We start from the raw sequence: 16022 nt of genomic DNA on the forward strand, positions 1-16022 counted from the left end.
CCTAAGGTCTTATATACTAGGCCCCTTAGTATTTTAGGACTAGTCTTAGTATAGAATAGGTACTTCTAGGGTCTACTATAGTCCTATTCCGTAATAACTAATAGTACTGAATAGATTACTTCTAGATATCTTCTCTCTAGCTTTCTTCTACCGAAGAGCCTCTAGATTTATATTAATTATATAGAAAAGAATATAGTACTTTCTATAAGTTAATAGAATTAGCGTTATAATAAGGGCGCTCTTTAGGTCGTACGAAAGGTAGTTTAATATAAACGTCTTCTTTACTAGGTCGGCCTAGTTTAGTTCGTTAGCCTCGAGTAGCGTATAATTAAACTCGACGAGAAATATACTAAAGGACTTTTCGTTCTACTTTAGCTAAGAAAGCTTTTATAATACTCTTTCTACGACGTCGACGTCCTCGTACGCCGCCTTTAATTAACTAATAAGTTCTTTCGTATTTATTTCGAGGGTTAATTATACGAAATTAATCTATAGACTAACCTAGGTAAGGGCGTAGCTCCTTAGTCTACTATAGAAATACTAAAATCGTATAACTTCGGTTTCCTCTTACTTATCGACCGCTAACTTAGCTCGAGCTTAAGTAAGCTACGACCGAAATTCTAATCTTTTTCTATTAAATTTAGCTAGCTCGAGAAGCTTAGCCTTTCGTCGTATAGAGTCGGATTTCTATATAGCGCTCGCTATCGTAGAAGTCGTTACTTTAGGCGTATAAGCTCGTACTCTATTTTATTAGTTAAGTTAATTCTCGAGTACTATTATTCTTTAGTTTTAAGCCTATAAGAGCTAGTATAGCTCTACCGCCTATACTAGAGCGGTTTTCGTTAGTTACTATTCGTTATCTATTTCGTACGCGGTACTCTTTCGCTACGTATAATAGGAAGCTTTAGAATAATATAAGGGTTTAGCTAGGAATTTAGAGTAATTCGTTTAACTATCGTATAACGAGAATTCTAAAGCTAAGGAGAGAAAAGAAAAGAGAAAATCTATCTACTATACGAATAAAGGAAATACTTCCTACCCTCTTCTATAGTAGATTAGTATAGTTTCCTAGGAGATAATCGATAGTGAGGAGTTATATAGCTTCGGCTATATAGTTATATAGGCTAAAGGTATACTACGAGTAATCGCTCTAGGGCGTACTCTAGAGCTTTATACGGGTTTAATCCGTAATACCTAGGGCTTACTAGGCTACCCGGTCTAAAATATAGATGTACTTTAGTTAGAGCTACTTATAGCTCGGATTATAATATTAAGCTACTATTATTAAAGAAACTAATAATAGATATAACTTACGATAGTATACTAATAATTAATAATATACTTATAAAGTATCCTCTAGTTAAATGCCGCGTGAATAAAGGACTAGTACTAGATTTCCCCTCGAGTAGGCTACGCAACGAGTTAGTATTTTCCGTAATCGGGTTAAATAACCCGATTAACTAGTTTACCCTCTTAAAAATTTTTATTTTTATTTTTTAGTATAACTTATTAACTATTTAATATAATTTTTTATACTTCTAAATTATAATATTTAACTCTAAAAACTATCTATTTATTAATTAATAACGCGAAATAACGCGTTAATTACTAAGATATAGTACTTCGCGTAAAGTGGATTTTAAGTTTAGGACGTAATAATCTTAGTAAGTACGTTAAATTTATCGATAAGAAAATATCTATAGTAAAATTAACCCGACCCGATCGGGTTATTAATCGGGTTATTAGTAAATATATACTTATTTAATATATTAAGTATACTAAATAAGAATATATATTCTATATATTTAATATTATTTAAAAAAAAAACGCGAAAATCGCGTAAAATACGCGTTAAATTTAAAGTTTTATATTTTCGCGTAAAGTGTAATTTTAGACTTTCGGTAAATTACATTTCTTGGCAACCCGTTGCGCAGCCTACCCTCGAGGAATGGCGATTTCACGGAATTAGTCTACCTCACAAGCAAAGCAGTAAGTACCTCCATCGCACTCAGGGCCTGCCCAACGCCCGATGTGCCATCCCACCGCTCGATATACCACCTTGCGCCGCAGGTAATCTCGTCGCCACCGCCTGTACATATAGCACACGCAGCAACCGAGGAAGCCCTCAATATTTCTCGAATCTTTTCCGAGGTGAGCGGAACAAGAATGCTTGTCTGGCCCAACCAGCGAGACAAATACGCCTTGAAACTGTACTGGTCCACATTACAATCCCACGTCAGTTCACATTGCTGCTCATAGATAATGTTCGTCGCATTTGGAAATGGTGACATAAAAGCAGATGCTCCGTTTAGGAGTCCAATAGTCCGAGATGTCCACTCGTCGGGTTGAACGGTCGTGTTTGCAAGCACCGCAGCCCCGTGCAGATATACCGCTGAATTGTAACTCCACCGAGTATGATCAAGTGAAGTGCAATTCAGGGTTTCGTCCGCACCATCAAACACGATGTAGTCTCCGTCAGTATTGCTGACGAGGCCTATAGCTGTGGACCAAGTCCAAACATCCTCTGCCCATTCATAATATGTCGAGTTTCCAGTGTAACGCCAGAGGCGAGCCGCAAGTTGGAAAAAACAACCATTGGAAATCGAGTTCTTGTAATAATACCCCGCGCTTGACTCGAAGATCTGCCACTTAAGACCACCACCGCAAGTGTTACTGGCAAGTTCCCAGCGGGCTACGAAATCATTAAAAACGTTGACGCAAATTCCCAGCCACGTTGGATATGACTCCGGTGGCTCTGGCCAACCGTACTCTGCTGCCGACATTGCCCCAAAGGCCCAGAATGCCACATCATCGTTTCCCTGGCATTCAGTTTTAGTTTTCCTTCGAAGACGGCTAGCTCCAAGACGTACCTCGTCGAATTTCTCGGCGATGGGTAGGTAATTTAAGGTTGGTGATATCTGCGAGACCAAAGCTTCATATGTCACATTGAAATAGCTTTGGTCGCCAGTGTAGTGTTCGTAATCTACCATACCACCCCACACTGCACCACTCAGCCACCAGTAGAAAGGTGGATATGGAAATTTGCCAAGAACACCGCCAGAGCGGTTGCCGGTGTACATGGCCTGTAGTCCATAGGCAGCTGTGGCAGCAGCACTCCGTATAGAATCTAGAAGAATCTTCAGTATCGTGTAAACAGCATACGGCAATGCTCAACAACGGGAGGTACAAACCAACATCATCGACGTTTAATTCGATTGCAGCAACGGAGACGTAACATAGAACACTATACAGTAGAGCTGACTTGCAGCAACTGGACTTAGGGAGATACATAGGCAAGAGGCGATGCTATTTGTGACGATGAACCATGCACAGAGTACGGTAAGCGAGCTAGAAGATTGGATAAGTCGACCAAAGTATAAATAGTCCTCTCTGTCACATGAGCATTCTGACATCATAGATTGAGTTCCAAGATGTTTAAACATTCAAGGTCGCGGGTAGTTAGTCATGATCGGAACAGCTCGAGGCACAATTTTCGTTAGGCACATCTGAAGTCGCATCACATTCAGGATTTCAGCCATGGTATATTCCCCAGATCGACAGGTGCGCCATGGGACGTCAATTGCCTTGGAGGCACAACCGAGGACGTCCTGTCTTTACACCCACGCATCGATATGTCATAAAATGATACAGTAGCTACTTCTATGCTGTTCGCCACTACGTCTTAGCAACGCAGCTCTGGTAGCCGCTTCAAAACTTCATCCACCGCTTCACCAGCTAGGCTAGAGCATTCGTAATATTGTACCGCTCCGCATTGCTTGGCTATCTCGGCAGCCTCTTCTGCGTCTATGAAGCGCACCCTTCTCTTGCACATTTGATGCTCCATGAATTTTTCTTGTCGCAGATCTTTTTTCAGGCCCACGATGGTGATTGGCGTCCCAGGACAATGCTCTTGGGCTTCCCTGATCCATTTCTGCCGTGCATTAAAAAAGCTTTCTGGGCTCTCAATGCTGAATGCGATGACCATCACATCTGTTTGTGCGTATGTTAGAGGGCCTATCATTCCGCAATATTCCTGTCCGGCCGTATCGTGAAGGGCTAATTTTACCGATTGGCCATCAACCCAACAGTCTATCGCATGCTTGTTGAAGACGTTTGGGACTGGGTGAGCTGGTAGGTATCCCAGGCTAAAAGTAGAGATCAGCGATGTCTTGCCACAGCCTACATCGCCAATTATTAGGAGGTTCCTGAAAAAGAAGTTAGTATGTGGCTAAACTAAATCATGGACAAACAGGTGAATAGATATGAAATAAAAGCCAGATATGAGATAACCCCTAGAACAGCTATGGCAAGTGGGCGCTCCATAGTGAAGAAATCAGGATACCTTCTCACAAAACGTCCGCGAGCCGGGTCGGGTGGCATGTGCACAAACCGTACGTCTTCTCCGCCGAGATGATCACGGTGGTAGCAGTGAACTTTCTTGAGTACACTCCGGAGTCTTTCTGACACCTTGTGCTACTTGGCATACAACAGAACTGCTTGAAGCCACAGAAACGACCTCTTATGCAGACTCTGGGGTCGTCCACTTCGGTCTCGGCTCTGGTTGAAGGTTTCGACTAGTGGATGAATTAAGCCGAAAGGTTTATCACTCCAACGATAAATTTTGCCCGCCAAAGTAAGCAAGAATCTCTGCCGATTGACTTGTTTGTTGGCGCCTTCGTCCCGAAAGATCCGACTGCGCATAGTATGGGGTCGTGCTGTATTGCAAAACTTCATTCAAGAAAGATCCCTAGGCTCGGCATCGACGTCAAGGGGGAGTGACGATGAAATGTCAATTTCAGCCACCGGCACTGGCATCACTGCCAGCCTTTGTTGCGAGGCAAGTATAGGATTACAGTGGACAGTGCGAAACGAATCCTATTGAAATAAGCCGATCAGGCAATAGAATTGAATCAAGACGGGATAGCGATGCCAACGGTTGGACAGGGGTCTTAGGGCGTGGCTTATTTGGTGGCAGATTGGTGGACGAGGTCGATGAAGAAGTTGAGTTGAGGCGGCAGTGCGAGCAATGAGGTTGACTACAGCACGTGGGTGCCTGATCAGACAGATGCATGGTGGAGGGCGAGAGTAGCGTGGTGGGTGATAGAAACTGGGCAAGTGTATATCGCTAATGGATTCCCGTTTGAGAGTGGTGGAAATTAGAACAAATCAGATTCGAGGAAACAAAGGATAGTTAGAAGGAATAGGAGTCTCTCTTTGCTCTTGCAATGGACATTGATACTTGGATGTAGGTGCATATCCAAGCACGGGATGGGTCAGGAGGGAGAGACAACGTAAGAGCTCGCATGGCGTGGGAACCACACGCAAGGCGATCCTAGCACTTGCTCATCGCTTCACGGTATCATGATGACTTGACAGGACGGTGACAGAGCATCCGCATGGGAAGGAAATTCAGCAACGGTGGTTGGAAGAGCTAGAGCGCGAGGAAGTGACAGGCGTTTAACAGACCAAGAAGCAAAGGAGATACCGAAATTCAGCTGGCTGGGGGGAGTAGCCACAACTACTCGTACATTGTTGGCGCCAAAGTGACTAGCGCAGGCAACCTCATAACGACGAGCAATGAGTCAGTGCTACAGCCTCTGGAATGCTTTGGAATCATGGAAAATAGGCTCCAGGAGGTCATTTACCTAGTAATTTTCTATATAAACCAGAACGGTGACCATAGAGTAGAAGAAGACAGAAATCTCAACTACGCTGACTTGCCTGTATCGATTGGCCCGTACAGTTGTACAGTCCAAATCCTCCAACATACATGCTCGCCCTTCGGGCTGCAGTTAGGGATGAGGCCCAATCAGTGCTGTCCGCCAGTGGTATGGAACCCAGAAATGTGTGGGAGAGAGCCTCACAAACCCGTGGATTGATTTTGAGTGGAGAGGTAAGTATTGTCGAGCACCATGTACAAGTACTGTAAAAATGGGATCATGGATGGAATACTCGTACTCTGTACGCAATTAGTAGTGGGACCTTCATTTAACCGATCTCTAGATGCTCAGTTAGCCTCTACAACTAGCATACTGATCTGCACACCAATGAATGGCGAACGGTAAGACGGAGATGAGGAAAGGTTGGCGTTGGACGGTCTCCGCCTGGCACGCTAACTGCTCGCCCATCTCACAACAGCAATGTAGCAGTCTATGACTGTTTCACTAAGTCTTCGCAGTGTTACCAATGCACAGTTAATGTGGTAAAATCTCCGTTGTAAAATCGGATGATGTCTGTTCTCGTTTTCTTTATTCTTTTCTGCCTATAAATCGGTATTTTCGTCTTCCTGTCGCCTCATTAGGTGGCGCTTGACCTAGTTGCCACCTTGCCTGAGTCAGTTGACACCGTTGATCTGCTTTCACCTACTGTAAGTCTTGCAGATATCTAGTGGAGCACTCGTTAGGAGGTGCCACCTTGGTGGATCTTGAACGTCTTGGCGTCAGCAAAAGACGACTGGCAGCGCAATCTATCGACTTCGGTTTCTTTAGCCTCCAGGAATGCCGGGGACCTAGGCTGCTTGATGCTTACTGTAAGATCGGCTCGCGATTGCGTTGAAATTCGATCAGCCTGACGGTCGACTGTAGCTTGAATTCGTCAGACCAGACTAAATCCAAGCTAAACAATCCTTCTAGTACGGCTCGGGTTACGAACGTCATCTCGCATTCAGGTACCCCATGCTGTTCTATCCCGAAATGCTGAGTCTACATTCGCAGGAAGCGCATGTACCCCAAGATAAAGCAATTGCTAGTCATCCACTCGCTCTTCACAGCGGCGAAGACACAACACACCCGTCTGCTTCTTAGCAACGCGTATCTTCTTCTTTGCCGATGTTGTGAATGCTGCAGTAGTACAATACTATTTCCGCTCATGACTCCCTCTCGGGTGATATTATACGCCGAGCGGGTGTTTTCTTAGAGTTGAGATTTGGAAGAACTCCCTCGTCGAGTGAAGCGGCGTTACCAGGTTGTGAGCTTAAGGTTGGGTGCGTCCTCTCAGGCAGCTCGCTTCCACGCTCTAGACGTGCGTCTTCTCTTTCTTTTCGGCCTATGTCACCAGAAGCGCCGAGTGGAATTTTAGTTCCCAATTTTACCAAGGGAACAGTCATGCCATGAATAATCTTGAACAGTCAGATGATAAGCGCGAACAAAATGTATTTACTTACCACGCTACACACCACCAAAAACCAGATCACGACCGTCATTGTTTCTCGCAGTCTGACAGCATCTTGCCGTGGATTGTCGTCTTGGTCCAGGACGGACGTGCGGAGATATTCTTGGCTGATAGCGAGATAAAAGATGGCCCCAACACCAATGGGCCCGAAGAATCCAACAATACTAGCTTGCTTCCATTCATCAATCTGGTGGATCCGTTTGTGAAGCAGGAATATTGTAGGCGGCCGACGGATCAAGAGAATTAGGATGCCCAGCGGAATAAGTCGATATATTGGGATATAGTCGTTGTGCGCAAATTGGTGCCACGGACAGACAGCACCAAACCATATAAAAATAGTAACATTGAGGATCATGTCAATACTTGGTTGGAGACTATCGTCCATGGTCTGGAGTCGAAACCAATCGTCCCACGTGAATACGTTGCCAGCAGCAAAACATGCCAGCACATCATCACTGCCTACAAGTCCGTCGGTTCCGAGAATGAATAGCTTGCGTCGTCAGCAATCATGCTTGTAAGCTACTTGGGTAGACCTACAGCTAGGGCAAGAGCGAAGACCAAGAAACTTTCTCTGTCGACATAACTTCTGTCTTCTGCCCACCGGAGGAGCTTTTTGGCAATCCATCCACATACTGTGCCGTAAACACAGCTCAAGAGCACTTCGTAACACCAGGTCTCATAGAACCACATACCTACTGCTCTACCAGCTGTGTGGCCAGATGCATTCTTGCCAATGTAAGTAACAAGATAAAGAGGCAGAAAGAGAAAGGGATAGCCAAGGCCATCATTGGCGCCAGACTCAGCAATAATAAGATTTTGAAGCGCTTTTGGCAAATGCTTATCGGCAAACTTTCCTTTCACAATGGAATTTGATAGGACGGGATCGGTCGGGGTGACGCAGGCGCCAATCGCTAAGGCATAGAGAAATTCGAGGTCCGGTACAAAGGCCCATATCAACAAGCTCGACAAAAGCCACATCAGGGTCATTCCGGGACCTAAAAGGTAGGCCAGACTTTTCCATTCTGTTTTGAGATATCTTGGAGGGAGCTGGATACCAGCTATAATCAGTTGAACTCCCAAGACGAGTCGGCAGAAGTTGCGGTTAATAAGCTCCAAGTTCCCTTCATCGTCCAGGGCGTACTCTTCAGGCCGGATCCATCCCGCACCTGGCCCAAAAAGCACTCCAGCACCAAAGGATATCACTACCGAAGATCAGCAAAAGGTATGTCGTGTTCTAGGCCCGACAATTCCTCGACATACACGCTTCTGATAAATAGAATTTTTCCTTAGCAAGAAATGAGATCAGTCCGAAAGCTGCAGTAAAACCGCCAAGCACGGCGCAAACAATATTGAAGTTGCTCAGGTCTAAGGCTGGCATGATGAACTCGGTTTTGTGGAAGCAAGCACTGAGTGAGGCACTGAAATAACGAATTGGCGCAAACTTTGATGGCTAGCACATTGCGGCTAATGATTTCTCGGCAATTAGTATATGTCATGAATGTGTAGGGACTGTGGTCAATAATCCTAGGAGGGAAACACAGGGATTTTAATTAAAAAGTAAAATTGCATAGCACGAAAGAGCTTGGCACATTGGCGAAAATCCACTTGAGAAGGTGTGGTAGCTTGGCAATCACGTGGAAAGGAGCCACAGAAGTACCTAAGATCCGCCGTATAATAAGCATCAGATTGCGCATCACATTTTTGTATGAACCCTGTGTCCGATGCAGATCGGTTTACTCCAAAACTGGCGCTCATATCGATGGGATGAAAGTCTCTCACACTCTATCGGATGTCGCTTACGCTCTTTTTTGCTTCTTTTCTATGTAGCGAAGACCTGGAACAGTGTTTTTCACCCTCTCCCTTTTTCGCCGTCGTTGTATCATTTCAAACCAGGACGGGGAGTCGACAGGACGCCCTCGGATTCCTAGTGAATGTTCCATACTAGCAGGATTCCAGCCTAGTATTAGCAGATCCTAGCAGCCGCACTACGCTTTGTGGCAAGATGTCTCTGATATCTGAGTCTGATGTTGCCTAGTCTCCACCCCATATATCTTATTCTTCGCCCGTGCAATGACCATGTCCTGTTCCTTTCCCATTAAGGAGAGACCTAGACGGCCTCTCTTATCATTTCACCCTCATTCTTCAGTTGCAAAATGTTATTGGCGATACCGGCGTGTAGCAAGAGGTGGCGCCGATATTTGGCAAGATATCACGGCTCCTGCACTTGCAAGAGAGGGTCAAACCAATATATATACTATCAGTAGGGGACACAGGCGTTGGCGCTCTGCACAAGACAAGTGGTTAAGACGGGCCTCTCCTCATAGATCTTTCATGAGACAGCCTCTCGCAGATTACTCGACAGTACGAGCACTGCCAAGGTTTTATCTCACAACAACTCTGTTTGAGAGCTTCAGAGGTAGTCGGTAACAGATACTGAAAATAGCCGGCTCACAACGTCGCTGATTGCAGTAGTAAACTAGCCAAGAATTCGAGGCGGCGCCCTGCTTCGAGATGTCATGGTGGCTTTAATGCTTTCAATGCCTTCAAATTCTTCTGACAAAGAGGACATCGAGCTCGGTATTTACCCAGCCACCACTCTAAGCAGTGTGCATGATATAGGTGGTGACATTTGGTCTGACGCACAAAATCATCATCTTGGAAAGTCTCTAGGCAGATGCTGCAATTAGAAAAGGGTTGACAAGCTTCTGCAGGAAGGGTAAAGGTGTTCACAGTTGGGGTGGTGTCATCAGATATTGAACCATTGTCGGTCGCTTTAGCATCCTTGCGTGAGTATCCAGTATCAGCTTCCAGTGACCCATCTGTATCTTGTTCTCTGCCGAGTGGAGATGCCGAAACACTGAGAACCTGGGCGACCTGTAGAGATATCGAACTACGTATCTCGAGGATTTGTTTTTGATGCTTGTACTCCGTCTTGGCCGCAATGTTATCAATCTCTTTCATGCTGAGTTGGGACTTGGGAGATGATTTCCGCGTGCGTAGAGCAAAGTCGGCTGTGTGATGTACGTCTGCCGGAGAGGGAAATGGATTCCCCCGGTGAGAGAAACGCAAACGTGTATTCATCGGGCTAGGTTTTATCCAGCATCTAACTCTACTATAAAGTTATCTTGAGGTTTCACTGTGCGCCCACAATCGAGTGACAAACATGAAGTGTGAAGCAATGACTATTCCTAGCACTGCAGCGATCATAATGTATGGTGCGATAGTTCCACTAGTTGTCTGACCAGATTTCGCCTCGTCATGGTCGCTATTGTGGCTTGCTGTTGAGTTCTTCGTCTCACTTCGTGCAAGATACATATCGCATGGCACCGCTACCGACGATTGAGAGACAGGATAATGGAGAGTGTGTACGTTAACACAGACCAGGGGAGTGCGCAATATTCAAACATCCAACACCTTAGACAAAGTGTGAGGGCTGCCTGGTGTTATACAGTTGACCAACATAGTCGAAGGGGCTCAGCGCTTTTAAAACCCTGGGTATGCGACATGAGCGTCACCGAGAGCCGGAAAGCCAAGCTTTATGATGCGCTGAGTTCTGCGTAATAGAGGGGCACCAGACGCATATCTCAAGATAGACAATCCAGAACGTGGGTTATTCAAAAGCGATCAAGACCTGTGATGGGGAACTCTTCCTCTTGGCCAATTTAGGTGCTGGTGTTGTCTGCTCTCTCCGTCTTTCTGTTAATGGAGAAGCCCTGCAGAAAGGGTACCGAACCGCCCCACCAAGCTTCGAATTTGGGTGATGTACATATCTGCCAAGACATTTCCATCTCCGTCTTAGCTGTTGGCTGAAAAGCGCTATTAGATCATCATCGTCCCTGGCTCCTACATCGCGCACGAGTGCAGGGAAGGAAATCACATGCTTCTCGGCTTTGGTATGACGAGAACGTTAAAATTATCACTATCATTATTGACACCAGCGTCTCCATCGAAAGTATTAAAGCCAAGTAGATTGTTGAAGCCACATTCTATCCGTAACTCCTCTGCTTATATAATCATTGTATCTACTTCGTTTTGCAAGCCCACATTAAGTCGAGGAAATGTGCCTTACTCGTACCATAGGTCGGATATCCGCACAGATGGCGACGTGTTGACTGGGTGGGGCGATTAGAGCTTGCAGCTGTATATGCATGCTTTGTTCTGTGACGTTGCTTTGCTAGAGTTGAACCAGTGAAGACTCAATTTTCCCAGTATCACATTCGACGGGGTGGGAAATTCGAGGGTGACCATCTGAAAGTATTCAACTCGAACATAATTCTCTGGGTGAAAGAGGTGACCGTTCTGTGAAAGTATCACCCAAAGCAAGAATCAAGAAGATTTAGACGGCACTCTTCTTCAAACTGAATATTTACTGACGCGCAGGAAAATCCAAGTGGATTTCATGCACTTTGAGTCTTTCTTCTTCAAAAGCCGACCCTAAAGCTAATGATAATCGTGAGATTGCAAGTGATTAGCTACATACTGAAACTATTAGCAATTATCGTACTCTACATGTATAGGTACCTCATCAACATAAAAGCGAGACCCGAGTGGCTGCATCAGCAGGCACGATCGAGGCAGGAATCCAGAAAGATGCAATCGAGGGTGGAAAGGATGATATCGCCGAACTTGACAACAAAGGACTTAAGCACAGGCTATGAAACCCTTGGTGACAGATCAAGAGAGCAAGATTGATCAGCAGTGAAAGGACCATATTCTGCGTCTAGAGGTACTTCAAGATGAAGCGTTCTGGAAACTTAATGGGGACTATGCACTAAAACTGAGTGGCAAATAGAAGGAAATAACACCCCCTCCCCCCCAAAAAAGCTTTAGGTTTTGGGATGCTTTGGCATTTCCAGACCTCCAGCTCTGGTTAAGGCCGACTTCGCGGCAAATTGGCTGATTGACAATTGTTTTGATGTCAAGAATAGAAGTATACAGTAATAGCTCAAAACCTGCGCAGCTCACTCAGGTTCTCATCGGTCTCTGAATATAGCCCATTTCTCCGGATTACCTGCTCCTCTGATGAAGCGCTGTGGGTAGATATCTGATACCGTGGTGTCTACCGCCATGTTTCCAATTTGAATCCAATTCTTTCCCTTGAGGGGAAACCGGTCTGAGAGCTCTTCTTTCATTTCATATGGGGCACTTAAGCTGGATCCATACGCAAGCGCTCGTAGAAGTTTCACAATGTGGCCATCGTCATCCATCATATGGGCCTTCTGGAAAATTGACTCCCAAGTCGTTCGGCTGGGATCTTTTGCCTTGTATGTGATGATCTCGTCTTCGTGAAGTTCAGGTGAGAGACGAGAGGCGTAATTGATCAAGTCGATTCTCCCCTTCCATTCAAGTAAACGAGCCTTGTTCTCCAGACTTAGCCAACTCTGCTGGTTGAGCACTGGGTAAAAAATTGACAGATTGACCTGATGCATCAGAAAGAAGTCAATCTTCACCTCCTTGGGCTTATATTGTGCTGCCCCCGCTGCGTAGGCGTTCACGTTGTACATTTCAGCTGTCTTGATATCGAGGTCTGTGGGCGTGACTTGCCACTTGGCCGCAATCTCGATGAGTTTCTGTGGTGCATTGGACAAGATCTCATCGTCCAGATTATCCCCCCCACGCCAGTGCTGTTTGTCCCAGAGCTCGGGGTGTTGCCTTACCTCATTAAAGAGGTCAATCAGTTTTACTTCCTTTTCTGAAGGTTGCTCGCGTGCAATCTGCTCAGCTTCGAAAAAGAACTTGGCGAAAAAGCCCGTATGGCAAGCCGCTTGAGCTAACGCTTCAGCGATTATGGCGGGTTGCTCGAACTCTATGCCGAAACCCAAATGGATGATTGGGTGTACAATGCCTAGAGAATCCAAATTAGAAATGAATGTAGATTATGCCCCTCCCACAGGCTCCTCAACTTGCCGGCATAAATTCTAATTAATATTTGCTCTGCGAGCTGGGAGCCGGAAAATAGATAGTCATTTACAACTTTCTGCCACCCTTCCTTTAGCATCTTGCGCTCAAAGAAAGTCCGAAAATCGCTGAAGTAGGTTCCTTCGCCCATTTTTTTCCCCAATAACTTTAGGAAATACGAATCGTCTTCGAGTTTGCTGATCCGATCTTCGTTCGGAGGAGAATTTGGCCTTTGATATGCCGTATTTGCGTCAAAAGCATGCTGGATGCGGTCGACTCCCGCACCCAAGGCATACGCTGTCAGCAAGAAATGAACCTGATGATTGTGGTAGCCTAGATCGTTCCAGAATATGTGAAAGTCTTTGTGATTTCGCTGTAGTAGCGACATCGTACGGCTCGCGGAGTTGCTGCTGAGGTCAGGAGCATGATAAATGCCTCCATTTGCAGGCCTCAGCTGGATTGTCTCTGCCATAGTTGATGTTGAAATTGAAAATGGTTGCTTGATTTTAGGTGGTGAAATGGCAATGTTAAGTTAAGTTATAGCAGGGTAGGTTCGAGATTGGTCCCCAGCGAAAGAGAGAATCTCGAACAGAGGCTCATGTACTACCCCTGTTGCATTGATTGAGATGGCATGTGATCGCGACAAGTCCGACGCGAGACGCGGCCCTGAAGTTAGACTGGGTGGGCTCAACTGACCGGTGGTACGACGAATACAACTCCGAGCACGTGAACTTGTTTCAGAAACCTGCTAAATTTGGCACCAATCTCCCGGAGAAGACATGAGCGGCTAGAACGTTTTCTACCTAGCAGCTAAACCTTAAAACATCTTCGCAAGGCTTTGTTAAACAACTGCATTCCACATATTCACTTTTACTAATCTATCTCGTTACCTCCCGTTACCATGATATGCGTCCCATTGATCCATCTTGCTTTCTCCTCGCAAAAGTTGACAACTGCATATGCGATCTCACTAGGGTTTGCCGCCCTGTGACCCGTTGGCGTCTGAGCATAGGCTTTTTCGAGAAAGCCCTTCAACTCATCAGGGCAATTTTTCAAGCCTGGGGTCATTGTAACACCGGGGCTGACGGCATTAACTGTACACCCATACAATGGCGGTAACTCTTTAGCCCACACTCGAGTGAAGGCGTTGACCATACCTTTGCTACCAGAATAGAGTGTCTGACCAGCAGGAGGAAACCGATTTGACGTGCTGACGATATTGACAATCCTGCCTCTCCCTTTAGTGAGATGTGGGAGTGCAGCTTGAGTCAGCAGGAATGGCCCTCTCGCGTTCGTGTTGACAATGAACTCCCAGCCTTCCAGCGTCTCATCAGAAAGGTTGGCATGGTTGATGACACCTGCATTATTGACCAATATTTCTAAATGACCATAATGTTTAATGACCTCGTCGACTATTTTCTTTGGTCCATCTACTGTAGAGAGGTCGCCCTCGACAATAATCCCTCCAGATCCGACCAGGCTGGACAACACGGCTTCTGCATTTGCCTTTTCCCTCTCAAATGGATAGTTGATGACGACCTCGGCCCCTCGCTCGGACAGCTCCCGGGCGATGGCGGCGCCGATCCCCGAAGAAGATCCAGAAACGATGCCGACCATACCAGCCAGACTGCCTTGAGAGATTGGAGAAGCCATGATGAACAGAAGGGTAGGTAAGTTCAGAACTTTAGAATGTCAAATGATTGTAGACTTTAATATGTTAATAGAACAGTGAAAATTTAGCACTATATGTTGGCCGAAATTTGGTGGTAGGGTAATTCGATCTTGTTCTCCCCCCCAACCCCCACAATGGGGAAGCATTCGCACGAATCCGAATCTAATCCGACAAATATCTGTGATCCTAGCCAAGCAGATCAAGGTTTCTGCTAATAGACGTCCCGAACGTCCCCCGGAAGGTAGTAGGCCGATCACGTGTATCAATGAAATATGTATGTGTCGCGGGGTCGTGCGCTCTCCAGTTGCTATTCTATGTTTCTGCCTCACCTACCTATTCAACTATTACCCCACTGCAGCCACCAAGGCTCTCTCTCAACTCCACATTCCTCTGATAGGACTAGAGATATCGCTTCTTTGTTTCCTCAAAACGGTATCACCTGATGGTCTTCTTACCCCTTTCGACTTTCCAAACTAGATTGTGTCTCCTGATATTCTAGAAGATCGGTGGTCACCACAGTATTACTATTCCAAGTCAAGTTAATCCAATCAGCTTCAAGATAGCCCAAGATGCAAGTGAAACTTGTCATCGCTATTAACAAGAGAGACGATATTTCCTATGAAGAATTTGACCGGTAGTATGTAAACCAGCTAGTCACCTTCCGTAAGAGGCTAATGCAAAGAATAGCTGGTCCGAAGAGCATCCAAAGCTCTTCCTTAAAGTCCCAGTTTACAAAGACAAGCTGATAACATATTCACAAGTAAGAATCAGATAACTTCGGGGCGCTGCGTCGTCGCCATCATCAATTGACCTCTTCAAGTTTCACATTGACAGATCAAACAAAGAAGAGCTCAAGAAGCTGGGACTACCAGTTGCCTCCTATGATGGCCTAGTTACAATGGTTGTCAATTCTCTGGAGAATCTTGTTCAAGTGAGCCTACCAACAAACGAGCCAACTCACGCTATGTTCTCGTCTTAAAGAGTGAGACAACAACTAATCCTTTCTTAGATTTTCAATGATGATGAATATAAGCGTCTGGTGGCGCCCGATGAATCAAAATTTGTCAAACGCTCGGAAGCACAGGTTATGATCGGTTACGATATACTCAAGCATGATAATTATGTGACATTTCCAGAGGTCTTTAAATAGAATCTATGAAATGTGGCGTCTGGAGGTGCGTGAGGCCTCTGCTCCTATGGAAAACTCAATTATGAGGACAGACAGGCTGATAGACTGCTCTGAGTCCAGTTATCAGGTAGCGTCGCTTTCATTCATAGAATG

General features: G+C 45.5%; 6 protein-coding genes across 6 annotated transcripts; 1 reads left to right on the top strand and 5 right to left on the bottom strand.

The window, feature by feature from the left end:
- Positions 1-1970: 1970 nt before the first annotated feature.
- On the bottom strand, positions 1971-3291 carry A1O9_11484 (uncharacterized protein; the record flags this gene model as incomplete). The annotated part of the gene is made up of 3 exons (XM_013399380.1): positions 1971-2819; positions 2871-3127; positions 3192-3291. The coding sequence occupies 3 exons, from the start codon at positions 3289-3291 to the stop codon at positions 1971-1973; spliced, it is 1206 nt and encodes a 401-aa protein (XP_013254834.1).
- A 391-nt stretch (positions 3292-3682) lies between these two features.
- Positions 3683-4701, bottom strand: A1O9_11485 (rho family, other; the record flags this gene model as incomplete). Its single annotated transcript, XM_013399381.1, has 2 exons — positions 3683-4205; positions 4487-4701. The coding sequence occupies 2 exons, from the start codon at positions 4699-4701 to the stop codon at positions 3683-3685; spliced, it is 738 nt and encodes a 245-aa protein (XP_013254835.1).
- Positions 4702-7126: 2425 nt separating this feature from the next.
- A1O9_11486 (uncharacterized protein) lies at positions 7127-8548 on the bottom strand (the record flags this gene model as incomplete). Its single annotated transcript, XM_013399382.1, has 3 exons — positions 7127-7660; positions 7708-8372; positions 8431-8548. 3 exons carry the CDS (start codon positions 8546-8548, stop codon positions 7127-7129), a joined length of 1317 nt encoding a protein of 438 aa, XP_013254836.1.
- Positions 8549-12143: 3595 nt separating this feature from the next.
- A1O9_11487 (uncharacterized protein) lies at positions 12144-13540 on the bottom strand (the record flags this gene model as incomplete). Its single annotated transcript, XM_013399383.1, has 2 exons — positions 12144-12974; positions 13142-13540. 2 exons carry the CDS (start codon positions 13538-13540, stop codon positions 12144-12146), a joined length of 1230 nt encoding a protein of 409 aa, XP_013254837.1.
- A 401-nt stretch (positions 13541-13941) lies between these two features.
- Positions 13942-14721, bottom strand: A1O9_11488 (3-oxoacyl-[acyl-carrier protein] reductase; the record flags this gene model as incomplete). The annotated part of the gene is made up of 1 exon (XM_013399384.1): positions 13942-14721. One exon carries the CDS (start codon positions 14719-14721, stop codon positions 13942-13944), a length of 780 nt encoding a protein of 259 aa, XP_013254838.1.
- A 588-nt stretch (positions 14722-15309) lies between these two features.
- A1O9_11489 (uncharacterized protein) lies at positions 15310-15890 on the top strand (the record flags this gene model as incomplete). The annotated part of the gene is made up of 4 exons (XM_013399385.1): positions 15310-15377; positions 15428-15500; positions 15561-15671; positions 15750-15890. 4 exons carry the CDS (start codon positions 15310-15312, stop codon positions 15888-15890), a joined length of 393 nt encoding a protein of 130 aa, XP_013254839.1.
- Positions 15891-16022: the final 132 nt, after the last annotated feature.

The sequence above is a fragment of the Exophiala aquamarina genome, assembly GCF_000709125.1.
Source record: "Exophiala aquamarina CBS 119918 chromosome Unknown aczIA-supercont1.18, whole genome shotgun sequence".
In the NCBI taxonomy this organism is placed as follows: domain Eukaryota; kingdom Fungi; phylum Ascomycota; class Eurotiomycetes; order Chaetothyriales; family Herpotrichiellaceae; genus Exophiala; species Exophiala aquamarina.